The 22,164-nt window shown below is 40.6% G+C and overlaps 1 protein-coding gene across 9 annotated transcripts in view; it reads right to left on the reverse strand.

Moving 5' to 3' along the window:
- The window catches only part of LOC140466665 (mucin-5AC-like), a 161,935-nt gene that overhangs the window by 64,961 nt on the left and 74,810 nt on the right, over nucleotides 1-22,164 (reverse strand). For 8 of the 9 annotated variants that reach the window (XM_072562103.1, XM_072562106.1, XM_072562101.1 and 5 more), the window contains 8 exons: nucleotides 19,635-19,694; nucleotides 18,389-18,442; nucleotides 16,592-16,651; nucleotides 15,286-15,645; nucleotides 13,432-13,485; nucleotides 7,634-7,681; nucleotides 2,405-2,464; nucleotides 186-242 (listed from right to left, as the gene is read on the reverse strand). In XM_072562103.1, the coding sequence (XP_072418204.1) occupies nucleotides 186-242; nucleotides 2,405-2,464; nucleotides 7,634-7,681; nucleotides 13,432-13,485; nucleotides 15,286-15,645; nucleotides 16,592-16,651; nucleotides 18,389-18,442; nucleotides 19,635-19,694 (753 nt within the window). The remainder of the gene's footprint in view (nucleotides 1-185; nucleotides 243-2,404; nucleotides 2,465-7,633; nucleotides 7,682-13,431; nucleotides 13,486-15,285; nucleotides 15,646-16,591; nucleotides 16,652-18,388; nucleotides 18,443-19,634; nucleotides 19,695-22,164) is intronic. The other variant, XM_072562100.1, reaches the window with a different exon arrangement.

Genomic DNA, 22,164 nt, shown 5'->3' on the forward strand with positions numbered 1-22,164 from the left:
GAAGTCATTATTCTCAGGATATCATGCACAAACCTGCAGAATATTTCCCTTGTGGTCACGTACTAGGTGCATGTTTAATGAGCGAAATTCCTTGCAATGGTTCCTCAGCTACTTTGATAGCCAGCACTAGGGGAAACCTGTAGAGGAGCGAAGCCTCTGACTCTGTAGGCTTGGCTGTCACTTACCAGGTGCGGAGCTGGTGGTAGACGTAGTTGTAGTTGTCTGTATCGGTGGTATAGTTTCTATAGAGCAAGAAAACATTTCAACCTGTTACTTTACAGACTCAAACTCACGTGTGTCTTGTGTAAAAACATGCCTTCCAGCTGCATGGAGACAAACACCATCACTGCAAAAATCAATTTGTTTCTATCTTACTCGAGTTGGAATTATTTTAGTAGAGAGAGAGAATAGAAACAATAACACCTGTGTGCAGTGCATCAATTCTTCAAGTATTCCTCAAAATGCTACAACTGTCACACTGGTTTTTGCAAGAGGTCATGCAAATCTCACATATATTCATTTTTAATAAATAGTGAGAACAGCTTCTAATATATTGATCTATTTGACATTGCCTGTCCAAATAAACAGTTTCAGTGAAAATATCTGGCAGAAATTATACCAATGTCATAATCAACGTAACCTCTGCATTTAATTGGAGTATCCAGGCTGTGCAGGAATATTCCGTGTGGCTGTGGGGCTGCAAAGGTGAGTGAGGACTTGAAACATCGCTAGCAGGATCCTACATTATGATTATATCTAAGTATATGAGTCAGTGAGTGTTCAAGTATTTATGACAGGAACCTGCACCATCATACTCTGATATGTGCCATGTGCTATTACTAAACACAAGGCATAGAAATTAAATTACCAGCCAGGCTGATACACACATCAGCTAATATGAACACATGATAGGAACTGAAGTGGACCATTCAGCCCTTTGTGACTCCTCTGCCGTTCTATAAAATCCTGGCTGATCTCTTCCGAATTCCACATTCTCATCTATCCACAATAATCTTTGATTTCCTTGCCTAACATTAGAAATATTCAATATTCAAAGACCCCACTTCTTTCTGAGGTAGAAAATTCCACTGTCACACAACCCTCAGAGAAAAGACATTCTTTTAATCTCTGTAGGCGTGGACGGCATGTTGGCTCAGTGATAAGCACTGCTATCTCACAGTGACAGGGACCCAGGTTCAATTCCACTTTTGGGTGACTGTGTGAAGTTTGCATGCGGTTCTCAGGCCTATATGGGTTTCCTCTGGGTGCCCGGTTTCCCCTCTCAGTTCAAAGATGTGCAGGTTAGGTGAATTGGCCATGCTAAATTGTCTGTAGTGTCCAGGGATGTGAAGGTTAGGTGGTTTAGCCATGGGGTAAGTCTGGGTGGGATGTTTTTCAGTGGTTAGTGCAGACCCGATGGACCAAATGGCCTCTTTCTGCACTGTAAGGATTCTGTCCTAAAGGAAGAGCCATAATTATAAACCAGTGTCCTTTAGTTCTGATATGGGGAAACATTTTTTCCATGTCCATATTATGAAGATTATTAGGGTCTTATAGAGTTCAATCAAATCATCTCTTATCTTTCTAAATTCTAGTGGAAACAAGCCTAGCATGTCCAATCTATCCTCAAGATTATTCCCACTCAATTAACTGATCTAAATCCATCTATAAACTCCTCAGAAAAATGAGAGAAATGCAGATGGCGGAAATCAGAAACAAAAACAGAAGTTACTGGAAAAACTCAGCAGGTTTGGCAACATCTGTGGACAGGGGTTCTGAGGGAGGGTCAATGAACCAAAAGCATTAACTGATTTCTCTCCACAGATGCTGTCCAACCTGCTGACTTTTTCCAGCAATTTTGTTTTTTGTTGTTGCAAAATCTTTGGCCCAGATTTTCTAATGGCCTAACAGTTGTTATTCCAATAGAACTACACATGGAAAGACTGCAGAATCATCATCATAGCAGACTCCAAAGGAATTGCTCAGGAAATTGGATTCTCCCTTGGACAATTTCTCTACATCTGGAACCCTCCAAAAGTCTGCATTAAAATCCGAGACTTCAGAGAGTTACAATTAAATTAAACTTTAAGAAAAGTTAGTCAGGAAAAGTGAGACAATTAAATACATGGCCTAACACTGGAGTAGCTATTAAATGCTGATCCCATGCTTAACACACACATCCCTAACTGCACCTCAGGGGTACAGGTTAATAAAAACCCACCTAGTTCTCAGTTACAATCTAATGACTAGTGATACAAACATTTTCAAAAGTAAATAGCTAGAAAGGAAAATTCATGTAGAAATATGAAGGCCATATTGTGTTACCTATAGAGTAACAGTTCACTATACACAACCCACTTGTGGAGATACACCTCCTGCAAAGTATATAACACCTCCCACTTACCAGGTACAGAGCTGGTGGGAGTTGTAGTTGAAGTTGTTGTCGCAATCAGTGGTGTCGTTTCTACGGAGTAGAAAAATATTTCAATCAAATGCGCTGCACACTAAAGTTCAAATGTAGCAGGTTTATCAAGTTACTTTTCTGCTGTGTCTAACAAAGTGCATAAAAAACTCTGACAATTGCATCCATTCACTCCTATCTTAGCCTACTCCAGCAGTCAACTTGACGAACTGAGATTACAACTATTTAGTGATCCATATGTTCAGTCCACTGTTTAAAAAAAATGAGAGTTTTTAGAATTGTCATGCATACTTGTAAAACACAAGTTTCAAATCTGAGTTTCCAATAATCAGAGAAAACTCCTTTAAAATGGATAGGTCTGTAGTGGTTCCGACAGACCAGATAAACACTGCTTCTGAAAGTATTTGGGCATCTATCCTAGAAATTATACCAGGGTCATGTTCCCCAAGAGTTTATTGCACTAATCTATCTGAAATGTATGAAGATACTGGAAGGTCATCTTGTTGAGATACATATGCTAGGAATCTGCCCTACCTTAATCGGGCACATGCTATATTACTTTTTTGAGTTAATGTGAATAAAAGTTAAACAGATTGCCACTTTAACCAATGCATTTGTTTTGTTTGGGTGTGTTCACCATATTGGTTTAAAATATAAGAAACCCCAATGCTAACCTGAAATGGGCTATTCCAGGTTTGATGGCATTTTCATGAGGTCTTGTGTGCTAATTGATCATCTTCCAGTTTTACACAATTTCACTGTAAACAATGGCAATTCAGCCAAATGTTTCACTACATGATTGCTCTGGCACTATTTCCTTTTTCTTATTCATAGTCCACTCATTTTAAAGATCACAAATTGACTCTCAGTTGTGTATACATGGAGTAGAAGGAAGTGAAAAACTCAGTAGAATTCATTGCCCAACAAACTTGATTTTCTAACAGTTATCAAAAAGTACAGAGGAACCTCGATTGTCCAAATATCTGATTATCCAAAGGGGATCTCAAGGTCCTGATAGAAACATTACATCAAAGAGCTGTTTCAACCCTGATCGAATCTTTCGTTGACAGGTACAATGATTAAAAACGAACTCAGCTCACTGAAATGCTGCCGAGAACAGTCCTCAGCAGTCCGGGTACCATACCTAAATGACTGACCTCTTGCCCCCTCTCTCTGTCTCTCCCCACAGTTTCCCTAGTGTTCGATACAGGCATGTACCCTAAACCTCCCCTTCCCCAGATCTCTCCAACATTGTCCTGGACAGGGCAGAGGTGGAACCTGTTCTGACAAAAAGTTGTGTGTGTGTGTGCATGCATATGCTTTTGGAGACTTACTCCATAAAGGTAGCAGCAGACTTACTGTTGGTGTACAATGGGTCGGACGGTGGGTGGAGATGGACGGGGGAGTGGGATTGGGGCTGGGAGCGGATGGGGGGTGGTGGGGTGCAGGGTCTCGTGTGTCGTGTGCTTTTGCCTAGTCTCCTGAACAGGAAGCAGACTTCACAGAAATTTCCGAACCCCAGAGGAAATCAATTAACCAAATAATCATTTATCTGAACAAAATAGTGTCCGCCCATCTCATTCAGATAATCTAGGTTCCTCTGTGATTGGTGAATCCTGAATCTGAAAATCAGAAACTAAATAATAGATAGGTTTTACTGATCCAATCTACATAATATAAGATGATGGCCTGTATGATTTCTCTCAATATTTATATCCAAAGAGATTCTGTCAGTGCCTTCAAGTCAACAGAGTAACTAGCAAAAGGAGAGGGCCCCTTAAAGGCCAACGTGGCCATCTATGTCAGTGGTGGATAAGTTGTTGGATGGGTTTCTGAGAGACAGAATTTACATGCATTTGGAAAGACAAGGACTGATTAGAAATAGTTAACATGTGGAAAATCATGGGTTACTCACTTGATTGAGTTTTTGAAGAGGTGTTAAAGAAGATCGATGAAGGCTGAATGGTACACCCGAGGTGCAGCTACACAGTTCCTTGAAAGTGGAGTTGCAGAGGGGCAGGTTGATGAAGGAAACGTTTGGTACGCTTGCCTTTATTGGTCAGAACATGTTGTCTATATGGACTTCAGCAAAGCATTTGACAAAGCTCCGCATGGTAGACTGGTTAATAAGGTGAGACACATGGGATCTCGGAGGAGTTAGCCAATTGGATACAAAATTGACTTGAAAGTAGGAGACAGAGGATGGTGGAGGGATGCTTTTCAGACTGAAGGCCTGTGACCAGCAGCATGCTGCAAGGATCAAACTGCATTTCATCATTTATATAAATGATTCAGATGTGAATATAGGAGGTATGGTTCGTAAGTTTGCAGATGACACCAAAATATGCGGTGTAGTGAACAGTAAAGAAGATTATCTCAGAGTACAACTGACCTTGATCAGATTGACAAATGGACTGAGGAGTGGCAGATGGAGTTTAATTTAGATAAACGTAAGGTGTTGCATGTTGATAAAGCAATTTAGGGCAGGACGTACACAGTTAATGATCGAGCCCTGGGGAGGGTTGCCGCACAAAAAGATAGAGGGGTGCAGCTACACAGCTCCTTGAAAGTGGAGTTGCAAGTTGGCATGGCGGTGAAAGAGATGTTTGGTGTGCTTGCCTTTATTCATCCGAACATGTAGTATAGGAGTTGGGATGTCACATTCTGGCTATACAGAGCATTGGTTAGGACACTTTTAGAAAATTATGAACAAGTCTTATCACTCTTGTATAGGAAAGATGTCGCTAAACTTGAGAGGGTACAGAAAAGGTTTACAAGGATGTTGATGAGCCTAGAGGGTTTGAGCTACAGGGAGACTGAATAGCTAGGTAGATACATAGAGATGTACCCTTCGGTCCAACTCATCCATGCTGACCAGATGTCCGAAACAGTTCTTGATTCATTTGCCAACCATTGACACATATCCCTCTAAACCTTTCCTAATCATGTACCCACCCAGATGCCTTTATAAATGCTGTAATTGTACCAGCCTCCACCACTTCTTCTGGCAGCTCATTCCATACACACATCACCCTCTGTGTGAAAAAGCTGCTCGTTAGGTCCCTTTTATTTCTTACCCCTCTCACCCTAAACCTATGCCCTCTAGTCCTGGACTCCCCCACCCCAGGGAAAAGACCCTGTCTATTTAACATATCCATGCCCCTCATGATTTTATAAACCTCGATAAGGTCATCCCTCAGCTCCAGGGAAAACAGCGCTAGCTTATTCATCCTCTCCTTATAGCTTAAATCCTCCAACCCTGGCAACATCCTTGAACCATTTCAAGCTTCACAACATCCTTCCTTCAGTCCATTTGTCAATCTGATCAAGGTCAGTTGTCCACTACTGCTGGGACATGGCCTTTCAACTCCAAATAGTTTGGGTTTCTTTCCCCTGGAAAATCAGAGGCTGAGGGACGACCAAATAGATGTTTATATAATCACGTGGGGCATGGATAGGGTGAATAGCCAGGATAGGGGAGTCCAAAATTAGGGGGCATAGGTTTAAGGTGAGACAGGAAAGATTTAAAAGGACCTGAGGGGTAATGTTTTCACGCAGAGGGTGGTGCATGTATGGAATAAGCTGCCAGAGGAAGTGGTGGAAGCTGATACAATTTCAACATTTAAAAGGCATCTGGATGGATACGTGAATAGGAAGGGCTTAGAGGGATATGGGCCAAGTGCTGGCAAACAGGACTAGATGAGACTGGGATGTCTGGTTGGCATGGATGAGTTTTTTGAATGGTCGTTTTCCGTGCTGTATGACTATCCTTCTCCTTAGTGGAACATGTGACAAATAAACTTGATATCTAAAGATGTAACAATATAGTATAATGACCGCTTTTTTTATTGGCTTTGAACAACAGGGATGCACTCAGATCATGAAAGTCAGTTGGAGGATTTTACCTCAGCCAGTGCCAAATTACTAACTTATATCTTAGTTTGCTATGTGCTGTGTTTGGAACACAATTTTATAACAATTGCCCAAAAATCACAATATAGTGAAAAAGTGAGACAAACATTTGCAAATCAAATACGTGGAAAGCTCTTTGTTAGGAAAATGGCAGTATTTTGTCACCAACTCAGCGAAATAATCCATTTGTGGAGACAGATTTGGTGTAATTTATGAAATGACTGTCATTTACCAGGTATGTAGCTGTTGGTAGGTGTAGTTGAGGTTTTTTTCCAGATTTGTGGTGTTGTTTCTATAAGGCAAAAAAAAATTCAACGAGCTATGCTACACACTAAGGCTTGTCTGTACCTGGTTTACCCTTTTGTTGCAGGTAGCCAAGCAGAAAGATTGCAAAAATCTAGACACCTCTGCATCAGTCTACTCAATACATTATTGCATCAGTGAAATAATACAATTGTTTAATGATCTTTACATTCAGGTCTTTGATTCCATAAGCACTAAATTTTTATCTCTGCTGTTGCTTCATGATTAATCCAACATCAGGTTGGTTTACAATGGTAGTATTCCACTACCATTTCAACGATTGGGCAGGTAATTTTCAGCTGTCAGTTATGGCAGGGGTGGAGTAAGGATATTCCAAGGAGGAACCCACTGTCCGGAAGTCAATAAAATCAACTGATAGCAGATGGAGAAATAAAACCTTAGTGCCTGTACAGTCCTCAGAAAAGTGGCAATATCTGGACAGAAATTTGTAGTTTATACTAGAGTGACACAGATTGGTTACATCTCTTTCTCTCATTCCCTGATATTACTTTACTCCCTCAGCGTTGGCATTGAGGGAAAATATGTTGATAATTGACAAATGTATTATTTACAAAGGCTATATCCTGTAATGTTGCCTTCTTCCATGGAAATATACATACGAGCTTCAACAATCCAGAACACAAGGTTGGAAAGATCACATCGGATTTCCTGCTCCTCCGATGCTGCCTGACCTGCTGTGCTTTTCCAGCACCACTCTAATCTAGACTCCTATTCAAATTGCCCACTAATTGATGCTAAATTCCTGGTATGCTAGCCCTTTCCACTAACTATTAATCTCATGAGTACAATTCTCTAAAAGCTACCCAGAGTTACAACATACCGAACAGTGATACAGACATTTTCAGAGCAATTAGAAAGGAAATGTTGCCTTTACTTACCTACGCTTCAGCGTAAGCAAGTTTGAAAACATTGACCTTCAGAAAAAGACTTGGTGCAAGGTATAAAAGGTTTGTCACTTGCCAGGGATGTACTTACTGAAAGGTGTAGTTGTAGTCATTGTGCTTGTTGCTGTTGTTGTTGTTTCTGTAGAGCAGGAAAAACATGTCAATCTGCTGACCTGTACACTGAGGCTCCTTCATTCTGATTAAAACCTAACAAGATTCTGCTGCATGTTCTAAAAATTTGTAAAATTACAACCTATTCTAACTTAATCTAATATATCAGCAGATAGAGAGAATAAACCAGCGAACTGGCCCTTGCGTTCAGAAAATCAGTAGGTAAATACAAGCTTGTTTGAAACTGCCGTATATATCTGATTGCAATGATTTTGGAACTGCAGCCAACATTGGTTTTAATTCGCTTGATATCAGGTTAGATCCATATTAAGTGGAGTTCTCCCGAAAAACACCAAGTCTAAAAATAATTGTACAGCAATCATTTGCAATGAATTGGTTTCCATTTTCAATGGTGTAAAGACAACATCCCTGCCTCTGGACTAGGAGTCCCCAGTTCAAGTTCCACTGTTCCAGAGGTGAACTGGTTGACTAGAATATTATTGACACCTCACAGTACCCTCCAAATCGGAGTTGATGTCACTATTCAGTGTCATTTATCAATCACAGGAAGCTGAACCATCACACTGAAACATATGCAATGCTGCTGTTACTGTCCATCATGAATTGTGGTTACAATGCTAACTCTCTCAACCTATGAATTAGTTCTTTTCTTGAGACAGATTATCATGCAGAAGACCCCTAGACTGGGAGAGTTGAAGATGGCATAGCTATTCTTAATTTAATGCATTTTCAGATAGATCACAGATAATTTATCACATTCTAATTGCATAGTTTCACCACAATGGTGCATAGAATATCAACCCAGCACCGAATTTGACTGTGTGACTGATTTACCTTTTACACGTCATCCTAAAAATCATAGGGGATAATGTTCTATTGCCTTCCAGTGGAGATGACATGGTGAAGGAAAGTTAAAATCTACAAATGAACCTATACAATTCTCTAGTAGGCATCAAAACAAAAACTGATAAGTTAGAAATTTAATGTAGTTGTAGCACAGGATGAAATAACCTAAGGATACTCTTTGTATAAACGTTAAGAACTGTGCAATCCTTTTTGACTTTTCTGACTCGTAAATATACCAACTGAATATATTTAAACAATTTTTAATAATTTGTAAATACTGAGGATTTCGATCTACACAAGCTGCACATAGTTTGTACATATTTATAAGTATTGCCCACTATGTGCTTCTTTGTATTAATTTGATATTGCTTTGGTTAAAGTTATAATTTGCAATCGAATTTTTAAAAATAAAACAGCAATTGCAAACATAACAGCGACAATAAAACATATCCAGTAGGACACCTCCAAAAAACAAATTAAAAGCAACTGATCAAATCAACAATATACTCAGTAAGATAATTGTCTGACTTGATTAGAAATACAGTCTAAATAAGCAAAATCGGAGAGACTGAGCTAATCATGTTTCCTAACCTGGAAGAATGGATATCAGGAGCTGACCATGTATCACCTTGTCAATCCAAATTCAATCATGCACTGCCTGGATCAATCAAAGTTCAGGAATGTCATTGGTGAGGCTCTGGTGGTGATTTGGAAAGAGTTAAGGCACCTTAAGAAGGCTCACTTTTCAGTACCATAGTGTGTTGAGAGACGACCAAAGAAGAATTTCCGTCGAGGCAGCACACCCAGCCAATAGTGAATTGGTATTTCATTGTTAACCTGTTGAGTCCATTGCCTTGTAAAGTGTCCTTTCTGCTCTATTGTTTTGATGAGGTAATACATTTGTGAACCTTATCTAAAAACACTCACAGCCAGAGTAGTTTTGTATTTAGTCAGAATCAGTGTCTGACAATTGGTGTTAAAGTGGATTTCAGAATTGCAGAACAATGTATCAGGGTTGAAGACAATGAGGAATAGCTAGGTAGGGTTTAACAGCTGGACCTGCATGTTAGAATGAGACAGACTGCTCACATGACCTTCTCTCCTCCTTTGAGTTCGTCATACATCCTCAGTGTTGGCAATATGTGTCAATTATTTCTGATAAATAAAAGTATGTTATTTTGTAGCAATATTTCTCTATGGTGCCACATCGATCCAGGGCAAATATGAGGAACATAATGTGACAGTTAAACAGCAACTAATCAATCAATCAACTATCATCAACTTCTGATGCAAATCAAATTCCAATAAAAGATGCAGTGCATGATTGAATTTGGATTGACAAGGTGATAAATGGTCAGCTCCTGATATCCATTCTTCCAGGTTAGGAAACATGATTAGCTCAGTCTCTCAGATTTTGCTTATTTAGTCTGTATTTCTAATCAAGTCAGACAATTATCTTACTGAGAATATTGTTGATTTGATCAGTTGCTTTCAGGGAGCTAGGTTGGAAGCTCAGAGCTAGAACGAAAATAGTCGTTGTCTCTGGTTTGTTACCTGTGCCACGTGATAGAGAGTCGAGGAATAGGGAGAGAGAAGAGTTAAATGCGTGGCTACAGGGATGGTGCAGGAGGGAGGGATTCCGGTATCTGGATAACTGGGGTTCTTTCTGGGGAAGGTGGGACCTCTATAAACAGGATGGTCTACACCTGAACCTGAGGGGCACCAGTATCCTTGGGGGGAGGTTTGCTAGTGCTCTTTGGGAGGGTTTAAACTAACTCTGCAGGGGCATGGGAACCTGGATTGTAGCTTTAGGGTACAGGACCTTGAGTGTAGGGAGGTTAGGAACATGGCATCGATATCGGAGGAGGGTGCCTGTAAACAGGAAGGTGGCTTGAAGTGTGTATACTTCAATGCCAGAAGTATAAGAAATAAGGTAGGTGAGCTTGCAGCATGGGTTGGTACCTGGGACTTCGATGTTGTGGCCATTACAGAGACGTGGGTAGAACAGGGACAGGAATGGCTGTTGCAGGTTCCAGGGTTTAAATGTTTTAGTCAGGTCAGAGATGTCGGTAAAAGAGGGGGAGGTGTGGCATTGCTTGTCAAGGATAGTATTACAGCAGTAGAAAGGGTGATGGAGGAAGACTTGCCATCTGAGGTAGTGTGGGCAGAGGTTAGAAATAGGAAAGGTGAGGTCACCCTGTTAGGAGTTTTCTACAGGCCTCCTAATAGTCCGAGAGAAGTAGAGGAAAGTATTGCGAGGATGATTCGGGAGAAGAGTGAAAGTAGCAGGGTGGTTGTTATGGGGACTTTAACTTCCCAGATATTGACTGGGAAAGCTATAGCTCGAGTTCGTTAGATGGGTCGGTGTTTGTCCAATGTGTGCAGGAGGGTTTCCTGACACAATATGTAGACAGGCCAACAAGAGGTGAGGCTATACTGGATTTAGGTTCTAGGTAATGAACCAGGCCAGGCGTTAGACTTGGAGGTAGGTGAGCACTTCGGGGGCAGTGACCACAACTCGGTGACTTTTACTCTAGTGATGGAGAGGGATAAGTGCGCACTGCAGGGCAACAGTTATAGCTGGGGGCAGGGAAATTATGATGCGGTGAGGCATGACTTAGGATGGGTGGATTGGAAAAATAGGCTTCAAGGGAAGAACACAAATGATATGTGGAGATTGTTCAAGGAACAGCTAATGGGTGTCCTTGATAAGTATGTACCAGTCAGGCAGGGAGGAAAGGGTCTTGTGAGGAAGCCGTGGTTTAATAAGGAATTGGAATCCATTGTAAAAGGGAAGAGGGGAGCCGATGTAAAGATGAGGCGTGAAGGTTCAGTTGGGGCGATTGAGAGAGTTATAAGGTAGACAGGAAGGATCTAAAGAGAGAGCTAAGAGCAGCGAGAAGGGGACATGAAAAGTCCTTAGTTGGTAGGATTAGGGAAAACCCATGGCCTTCTATAGGTATGTCAGGAATAAAAGGATGACTAGGGTAGGTATCGGTCCAGTCAAGGATAGTAGTGGGAAGTTGTGTGTGGAGGCGGAGGAGATTGGTGAGACACTAAATCAATACTTTACGTCAGTATTCACTCAGGAACAGGACATTGTTGCTGATGTGAATATTGAGTCACAAGTGATTAGAATGGATGGCCTTGAGGTACGTAGGGAAGAGGTCTGGGGAATACTGGAAAGGATGAAAATAGATAAGTCCCCTGGGCATGATGGCATTTATCCTAGGATCCTCTGGGAAGCTAGGGAGGAGGTAGCGGAGCCATTGGCCTTGATTTTTAGGTCGTCGTTGTCTTCGGGGACAGTGCCAGAAGACTGGAGGATAGCGAATGTGGTCCCCTTGTTCAAGAAAGGGAGCAGGGATAGCCCGAGTAACTATAGGCCAGTCAGTCTCACTTCTTTTTTGGGAAAAGTCTTAGAGAGAATTGTAAGGGATAGGATTTATGAACATCTGGATAGGAATAATGTGATCAAGGATAGTCAGCATGGTTTTGTGAGGGGCAGGTCGTGCCTCACAAACCTTATTGAATTTTTTGAGAAGGTGACCAAGGAAGTGGACGAGGGTAAAGCAGTAGATGTGGTGTATATGGATTTTAGCAAGGCGTTCGATAAGGTACCCCATGGCAGGCTAATGCAAAAACTACAGAGGTATGGCATTGAGGGTGTATTAGAGATTTGGATTAGGAATTGGCTGGCTGGAAGGAGACAGAGGGTAGTGGTTGATGGTATAGGTTCATCTTGGAGTGCAGTTACTAGCGGTGTTCCACAAGGATCTGTTTTGGGACCATTGCTGTTTGTCATTTTTATAAATGACCTGGAGGAGGGGCTTGAAGGCTGGGTGAACAAGTTTGCGGATGACACGAAAGTCGGTGGAGTTGTGGACAGCGAAGAAGGATGTGGCAGGTTACAGCGCGATATAGATAAGTTGCAGAGCTGGGCAGTAAGGTGGCAAATGGAATTCAATGTAGCTAAGATGGATTACTGGGCTAATGGTAGACTACTTGGTAGTGTGGATGAGCAGAGGGATCTTGGTGTCCATGTACACAGATCTTTGAAAGTTGCCACCCAGGTAAATAGTGCTGTGAAGAAGGCATATGGTGTACTGGGCTTTATTGGAAGAGGAATTGAGTTCCGGAGTCCTGAGGTCATGTTGCAGTTGTATAAGACTCTGGTGCGGCCTCATCTGGAATATTGTGTGCAGTTTTGGTCGCCATACTACAGGAAGGATGCGGAGGCATTGGAACGGATGCAGAAGAGGTTTACCAGGATGTTGCCTGGTATGGTAGGAAGATTGTATGAGGAAAGGCTGAGGCACTTGGGACTTTTCTCATTGGAGAAAAGAAGGTTTAGGGGAGATTTGATAGAGATGTACAAGATGATTAGGGGTTTAGATAGGGTTGACAGTGAGAACCTTTTTCCGCGTATGGAGTCAGCTGTTACTAGGGGACACAGCTTTAAATTAAGGGGTGGTAGGTATAGGACAGATGTTAGGGGTAGATTTTTTACTCAGCAGGTTGTGAGTTCATGGAATGCCCTGCCAGTAGCAGTGGTGGACTCTCCCTCTTTAGGGTTATTTAAGCGGGCATTGGACAAGCATATGGAGGTTATTGGGCTAGTGTAGGTTAGGTAGGCTTCGGTCGGTGCAACATCGAGGGCTGAAGGGCCTGTACTGTGCTGTACTTTTCTATGTTCTATGTTCTATCAATGTCAGGAGCACAATTTCACAACAAGTATTGCTCTATAATTTTCAGCATAATAACCAAACTTCAAGCACTTTTCCAGTAACTAAACAAGAGTATTTGGAATTACAAATGAAAGGCAGGGGTTGTTACCTACTCAATGACAGACCATACGGAGTTACTTGTGGAGAGGATTCTCGGGCAGAGCATCAAACCACTGTTACTTACCAGGTATGTATTTGGTGGTTGATGCAGTTGTAGTCTGTATGGGTCGAGTAGTTTCTGTAGAGAATGGGAAAACATTTTAATCAGCTACAATTTACACTGGTGTTGTTTGAGTTAGAATGAAACTTGATCATTAACTTTCATGCAGCAGCATGTAGCTTCACACAGAGGTTGAAATTTAGGCACTTCTGAATCTGCTCAATAAATGTAGTTTAAGAAAAGAGTATGAAGTTTTTAATGGTCCTTATACTTGTAGAAATGATATCCAATATATAGCAGTTGAGGAAACTGTTGTATAGATTTAATCGTATTGATAATGGAGTTCCTGCAAACATTAGGTTTTAATAAACAGTCAAACAAAGAGATACTCCTCCGCATTACCAACGGACCAGAAAATACGAGAGAAGCAATCCTGGCAATTACATAGGCGTCGTGCCTCCTAAATCCATCCAGTGCTGTTTGGGCATTTGCTGGGACCCCTTATCCAGAATAGGGAAGCCTTCAGGCCAGCAAGATGTTCAGTAGACTGGCAAAATTTGGAAGGATAAGTGATGGCAAAACGTTGAGTGAACTAGCCATGAAACTGCATCGATGAACAAAGTTCAGCAGTGGCAATAATAACTCATGATAGGATTCTACTTTTACTGACATTCATGGACACTTCATGTATTTACATTGTAGTTTGAAAATTTCATATAATATTCGTCATTGTGTTTATACGGCAATTTTACAAGTTTGTACATTTATACAACTAGTCCAAAATTGAGATGTGCTAATTACTATCAAAGAAAGATATGTAAAACTATCTAAATAAAACTCTAAATGATCATCGATTGTGCAAAATGCACATAAAGTCATCTTGTAACGGCTGCAGGAAAACACAATGGCCCCCATTGTTCGATGTCTAATCAATTTTGAAATGCAGATAGGAGTTGATGGGAATTCCCATCGTGCCAAACTCTGGAGAAATTTCCTGGGAATTTTCAATGCCACCTGAAACCCTACAAAACTATTTGCTTAAATCCAGATGAGAAGACATAAACAAAAAATGGAGTTGTAAGAGATGAACAACTCATCCACTCGCCTTGCCAGTTTATTTCAACAATTCAGAACACAGGACCAGGGCAAAGAGTAAATTGGCAAATCACACAGAAGGTGGTGTGTGTATGAAATGAGCAGCCAGAGGAAGTGGTGGAGGCTGGTACAATTGCAACATTTAAAAAGCATTTGGATGGGTATATGAATAGGAAGGGTTTGGAGGGATATGAGCCAGGTGCTGGCAGGTGGGACTAGATTGGGTTGGGGTATCTGGTCGGCGTGGATAAATTGGACTGAAAGGTCTGTTTCCGTGCTGTACATCTCTATGACTCTATAACTCAAAGATAGAATGTGCTAATACTGCAGATACAAATCAACAATTAAATAACTGTAGTTTCAAGTTCAGCATCAAATATCAAGGCACCTCTAAAACTTGTAAACCCTGTAACCTTTATTCTATAGTCGATATCAGAAATTCTCCGCTACAGATGTATCACTTGGGTTGGTGCATGTGTTTGATGTCACTAATTCATTATTTCTTTAGCAGAGGTAGTAGGCTCTAAGATTTGATGTTTTTGCAGACAAAACAACGTTGTTATATAGTACCTTCATTTTCCAACAAATTATGTTTTAAATGAAACATGTTTGCTGCATTGTAAAAGAAAATATAATACTTGTTGCAATATACTGCAAGAAGCTTCAAAAGACAGGAGCTGATTCCCTTTCTCACTTGCTCCTGAAACCCAAAATACGACCTATGAGTTCTCATTGCTTTTGTAGTGAAAATATTTTTCCCTAGTGCATAACTATCATATTTACCTGGAATGATGGTTGTAGAAGTGGTTTCTGGAAGACTTGTTGTTGTCCATTCTGTTACTGTGTGTGGTTGACAGCAAACTCGAATTTGATAGTCGTAGCAAAATCTTCTTCCTCCCAAACCACTTTCATTGAATGTACAGACAAGTCCTGTGTCTATGTCACAGGTCACATTGTCTATTGATTGACTCACTGGCCACTCGGGGAAATTAACAAATTGGCACTGAATTTTATTAATTGTATCAGACAAGGAAGGACACAGTTCATCGCGCATTGAATCCAATAATTCAAAGTCCTCTGGGTTGATCTCAGAAGGTGTGTTGTCATTAATCCAAAGGGACCATTCACCATTACATTCCTCCTCTGCAAAATAAGGAGACTGGACTTATTAAATCTGTTTGTAATCAACTTAGTTCTCAAGAAATCTGAAAAGGGCAAATGACAGTGAAATTTTCCCATGGTTGAACATTAACTAAAAAAAAACACAATATTTCACTGTCAGACTGATCTAGTTTCAGATTATTTTGTCGTTGTAGGATTCCACTCATAATATCAAACATCAAGGCAGTGATTGTCAACTGCCAAAGGAGTGAACATGGTGAAATAAAAATCTAAGAAGGAATCCAGAGATTGACTTGAATAATTAGTGAGCTCTAGGAGCTCCTCAATGAGTGATAAATATATTTGGTCACTGAAAACATGTTATTTAATGAGAATAGATTTTATAATGCATCCTTTCCTACTGGAGTCAAGTATGCTTAATTCAAATATCAGGGATATGGATGAGGACGTTATTGTTCATTACAAAGTGATCCATTAATTCACATCTATTTCTAATATATATCTCTCTTCCATAAAATACTGGACAAAGATATACAAAGAAAGACAAAGATACGGGACACCAAATCATGTATTAAAATATATGCTCATCAATTCATCATCGCTGTGTCAAAAACTCTCTGTTACAGCACTGTCTGTACTTACACCACATGAACTGCAGCCGTCCAGGAAGATAGTTCAGCAGCACCTTCCTAAGGGCAGTTTGGGATGGGCAATAAATGCTGGTCTACCCAGTGACACCCACAACCAGTTAATGAGAAACAAAAAGAAATACAACGTCTAAAGCATTCTCCAAATATTCCATCTAAATGAGTGGAAGTACAAACATGTTTAGCATGAAATGTAAAATATATGCATGTAAAAATAAAATCCATCTCTTATTGTCATCTCAATAACAGATCACAGAGTTGGAAAGTAAAACTCTGATTGAGACAAACATAGTCCTCAGTATAAAATCATTGTCCCTTACCAGGTATGTAGCTGGTGGTAGATGTCGTTGTAGTCGGCTTCTCTGATGGTGTTGTTGTTTCTATGGATCAAAGAAAACATTTCAACTTGTTACACATCACCCTGAGGCTCAACAGAATCAAACCTAAAAACTTTCTTTCCTGTTGCATATAGTCAAGTTAAGCAATTGCAAAATTAAAATTATTCTCTATCTCATTCTGTCAATAAAATTACTTTAGTCAAGAGACACCACACTATTTTTGAACTCATAATTCAGTATAACATTTCTATGATGTAAGTGCTACTGGAAATGCCATGTCGATTTATTGGACTTCCTGTAAATATAAAGTAAAATACTCTGGATGGTGGAAAACCTCAGGCCTGCCAACGTTAGTGGAAAGAAAAACAGAATTTATGTTTCAAGTTTGATGTGAGTGTTGTTCAGATCTGTAGTTGGCAATAGCCTGTGGAACAGTCTCACATGAGGGAGACACAAACTAAAATGATAAAGAAGGGTTCTGAAGGCAGTCAAGCAACAACATCAGCAATTATACAGTGGGAGCACCTGGTGTGTACTCCTGTACAGAACCAGAGATCAAGAGTGAGCTGCAGATCCTCGTGTTCAACATATTCAGATACTTGGCAATGCTGCTGTTCTTGATCATGAGTTAATTAAAGTGATTAGATTACTGGCCATGCCAATATAATCATCAATCATTTTCATGGTATTGGTGGATGGCAGGTCGAGTGTAATGCAGATGTCCTGTGTGTTACTCTGGAATAGTAAGGTCCATAACAGTTCTTCTATAGTTTGACAATTCTATGCAGACTTGAAATTCTTTATCATGCCATTGTTACATCAAGGCAACAGAATGTACAATAATGTGAGTCCAAGAGCAACCTGCTGTTTTTCTCAGTCTCATTCCACTTGTTGGGAGGAATTCAATGTCCTCACCTGTGATGGGTTTGGTGGTGGTGGGAGGCAATGTTTTATGCTGGTCCACGGTGGATGATGTCCCAATGTTTTCTTGCTTCCACACCACTTAAGTGGCAAAGATTTCTGCCCAATTGTCAATTGAGATCCCTCAGGGCAATTAACATCCACCACCCGGCACTCATGCCCCCATCAGTGGTGGTCTCTCAGTGATGGATGAGGAACGTATTGGGATGAAAACCTGGAAAGGAAACTCTCGAATTGGCCAACAGATTTTACTACACACCTTGTTCTTCCCAATTCTGGGCAGGGCCTGTTACTGCCCCCACTGAGTGCTGTTTTAGCTCAACATCAGCCAGGCCATTGTGGCAAAGGGGCAACGGGGGATATCAGGAGAGAGTTTTACAGTTGGGCCGGCATGACCGAGTGAGACTGACTGTCCTCATGCCCTTCTCTCATCCCTTGATATTGTGATAGATCACCAGTTTTGGTAATATGTGACAATTATTTATGACAACCAAGGTGGTAGATGTTATTTTATAACACTATTATGATATGCTTTTCTCAAATGGTGATGCACAGATGGAATACCATCATGAGGAACATTGTGTGACAGCAACTCGTAAATCAATTATCACCAACTTCTGACTCACATTTCACTTCCAACAAAAATCTACGTCAGGAGCACTACTTCAAGACAAATATTGCCTGAAAAGTTACAGCATAATGACCAAAGCTACAAGCAATATTTCAGTCTATCATTAGAAAAGAGTACGTGTGGGTAAAAAATAAAGCCAAGCTTTGTAACCTACTCAATGACATGCCACTAAACAACCTATGTGTCGAGACAGTTCAAGGACAGAGTGGCAAACCACTGTTACTTACCGGGGATGTAGATGGTGGTTGATTCAGTTGTCGTCCGTATTGGGAGAGTAGTTTCTATTGAGAATATGAAAACATTTCAATCAGCTACAATGTACACTGAGGCTCTTGGAGTCAGGATAACATTAACTTTCATGCAGCATGTATCGTTCTTAGTCTGCTCAGTAAAAGTAGTCGAAGAGAACAGCATGTCGTTATTAATGCTCCTTATACTGGTGCAAATGATGTCCTATATGTAACAATTCCTCTCATTGTCATATAACTGTAACCATATTAATAATGGAGTTCCTGCAAATATTAGTTGTAAATTAACTGTAGGATTTCTGAATGAGGTACTCATTCAGGTTGACCTCAACTTTTCCAGATAAGCAATGGATCTGAAAATACCACTGCACCAATCCCATCCATTCTACAGGAACCATACCTGAAAAGCCATCCAATGCTGATTGGACATTTACTGGGATCCTCACCCAGAACAAGGAAAACTTCAGGTCAATTAGGAGTTCAGTAGAGTGACAAAATTTGGAGGGATTAGGGATGGCAAAAATTTGAATAAACTGGTCATGAAACTACATAAGTGAACAAAACAATTTCAGCAGTAGAAATGCAAAGTCCACATCTTCTCATATAAATTCATTTATTCCCACGTTCATGTGCACTCCATGTACTTACATTGAAGTTTAAAAATGTAATCTCATCTCCTTATTCTATTTATGTGGCAGTTTTACAAGTTTGTACGTCTACATAACTAGTCCAAAGCTGAGAGATGGTAAATAGTATCAAAGAAAATAATGCAAATCTATACATGATGTAAATAATTACTGATTGTGCAAATTATACATAAAGTCATCTTGTAACTGTTGCAGAAAAATGCATTCCTTTATCAAACTCCTGGAATTCATTGCCTGTTACAGTCCTGTGTCTGTACCTACAACTCATGGAGCTGTTCAGAAATATAGCTCAGCAGCACCTTCCTGAGGGCAGTTTGGGATGGGCAATAAATGCTGATCTAGCCAGCAACACCCACAACCAGTTAATGAGAAACAAAAAGAAATACAATGTCTAAAGCATTGTCCAAATATTCCATCCAAATGCGTGGAGATACAAAGACGTTTAGAATGAAAAATAAAATATTTGCCTGTAAAAATAAAGGCATGCCTTATTGTCATCTTAATAAATGTTCAGACTTAGAAAGTTAAACTCTTATCGAGAACAGCTTGGTCCTCACTATATAACCATTGTCCCTTACCAGGTATGTAGCTGGTGGTAGATGTTCTTGTAGTCAGTCTCTCTGATGGTGTTGTTGTTTCTATGGATCAGAGAAAACATTTCAACCTGTTACACTGCACCCTGAGGCTCAACAGAATCAAATCTAAAACGTTTCTCTCCTGTTGCATGTAGCCATATTAAACGATTGCAAAAGTGAAATAATTCTCTTTGATCTCAGTCTGCTCAACAAAATTATTTTGTCAAGAGAGACCACACTATTTAATGACTTATAATTCATTATCATTTCTCTGATAAAAGTTACAGAGTTTATGTTTCAAGTCTGATGTGGCTGTTGTTCAGATCTGTAGTTGGCAATAGCCTGTGGCTCATTCTCATGTGAGGGAGATGCAAACCGAACTGATAGAGGGTGTTTCTGAAGACAGTTGAGCAACAATCTCAGCACTTATACAGTGGGAGCACCTTGTTTGTACTCCTGTACAGAACCAGAGACAGAAAGCGAGCTGCACATCCTCATATTCAACGTATCCCGATACTTGGCAATGCTGCTGTTCCTGTTCATGAGTTGACTTAAGCGATTAGATTACTGGCCATGTCAATATAATCAGCAATCATTTTCATATTGGTGGTTCACAGATTGCTTTTAATGCAGGTTTCATGTGTGCAAGACTGGAAGAGGCAAATGCAAAACAGTTTTTCTATAGTTTGCCGATTCTGTGCAGACTTGAGATTCTTTATCATGTTCTTTTTATAGCAAGACAACACAACATGGAATAACACGAAACCTGTTGTTTCTCAGTCTCGTTCCACTCACTGGGAGGAATTCAATGTGCTCCCCTGTGGTGGGGGGCAATATTTCATATTGGATTATGGTGAATGATGCCCCACTGCCTTCTTGTCTTCACCCCAATTAAGTCCACATCACAAAGGCTCCTGCCCGGTTGTCAATGGAGCTCCCGGAGGGTAACTAACATCCACTAAAATACCCTCATGTCTCCCACCAGTGGTGGTCTCTCAGTGATAGGGATAACAGTTAGGATCAATTCCCGGAATGGCTGGACTATTACGCTGAATGATTGGAGCGACTGGGCTTGTATACCCTTGAGTTTAGAAGGCTGAGAGGGGATCTGATTGAGACTTGTAAGATTATTAATGGATTGAACACTCTGGAGGCAGGAAGCATGTTTCCGCTGATGGATGAATCCCGAACCAGAGGACACAGTTTAAAAATAAGGTGAAGGCCACTTAGAACAGAGTTGAGGAGAAACGTCTTCACCTAGAGAATGGTGGGTCTATGGAATGCTCTGCCCCAGAAGGCTGTGGAGGCCAAGTCTCTGGATACTTTGGAGAAAGAGTTGGATAGAGCTCTTAAGGATAGTGGAATCAAGGGTTATGGGGATAAGGCAGGAACAGGATACTGATTGAGGATGATCAGCCATGATCATAGTGAATGGTGGTGTTGGCTCAAAGGGCAGAATGGCCTAATCCTGCACCCATTGTCTATTAATCTCCAGCATTACCATAAATTATAGCCAACATTTGAAAGATCAAGGCAGTGATCTTCAGCTGCCTACATGAGGGGATGGGGGAATTGAGGGAAATTAAATTCCATGCCCACAATGACTGCCAGATAACATTTCCTTAAGATCCATGAAATGAGAAAACCTAACAAGCCTTGTCCCCAGACTCTGATCAGTGAGTATTAGTCCGATACAATGTCCCAATGATGTGTCTGATGGAGTGCAATGGTTCAGCTTCATGAACATCTCTCACCCCATAGCATTTTCAATCTATAATCTCTGTGTTACCAAAGTGTGCAAAGTATGTTTGATAACTAACATTATATAGCCTACGAAAGCAAAGAACTGTTTCTGAAGAAGAGGCACTGAATTTAAAACATTGACTCGCACTCTCTCTCTCTCTCCCCACAACTGCTACCAGATCAGTTTTTATTTTCCATCGCCACGGTAGTGATTGGAATGAGGTTAGACAGGTGGAATTCATAGAATCTGAGTTCCCTGATTGGATCAGATTAACAGCCCTATCAGAGAGCCCTGGCTGACAGATATAGACAGGAGTGACAGAACTTCTGTTCATTCAGAGCTGGCTCTGACGGAGTTGGATCAGTGGCAAGGACTCTCCATGTGTAAATAAAGGATGACTAAATATGACGGGATACTGGCCCGGGTGGAGTTATTTCATTCAATACGAGCAGCATTTTACTTTTGTCATAAAATGTTTTCTTGCTGGAAGGTAAGAGTTGAGGGACAATGAGGATTTGAAGGAAATAAGCATCAGTCAGATGCTTTACTGTAGAAATAAAAGTGGTTGCAAGTTAATAAATCCCCACATCCCAGAGTGTAGAAGGAGGTGTGACAGGGACATTCAATGCTTTCAAGACTCATAGGCTTTTGAATGATTCCTGCAAATGTCACCCCATTATTTAAGAAGCGAGAGAGAGACAAACAGAGACAGACAGACCTGCCAACCTTACATCAGTAGTAGGGAAAGTTTTAGAATGTATTCTAAAGGCAGGCAGATATAGAAACCTA

This window comes from Chiloscyllium punctatum, chromosome 44, assembly GCF_047496795.1.
Source record: "Chiloscyllium punctatum isolate Juve2018m chromosome 44, sChiPun1.3, whole genome shotgun sequence".
Lineage (NCBI taxonomy): Eukaryota > Metazoa > Chordata > Chondrichthyes > Orectolobiformes > Hemiscylliidae > Chiloscyllium > Chiloscyllium punctatum.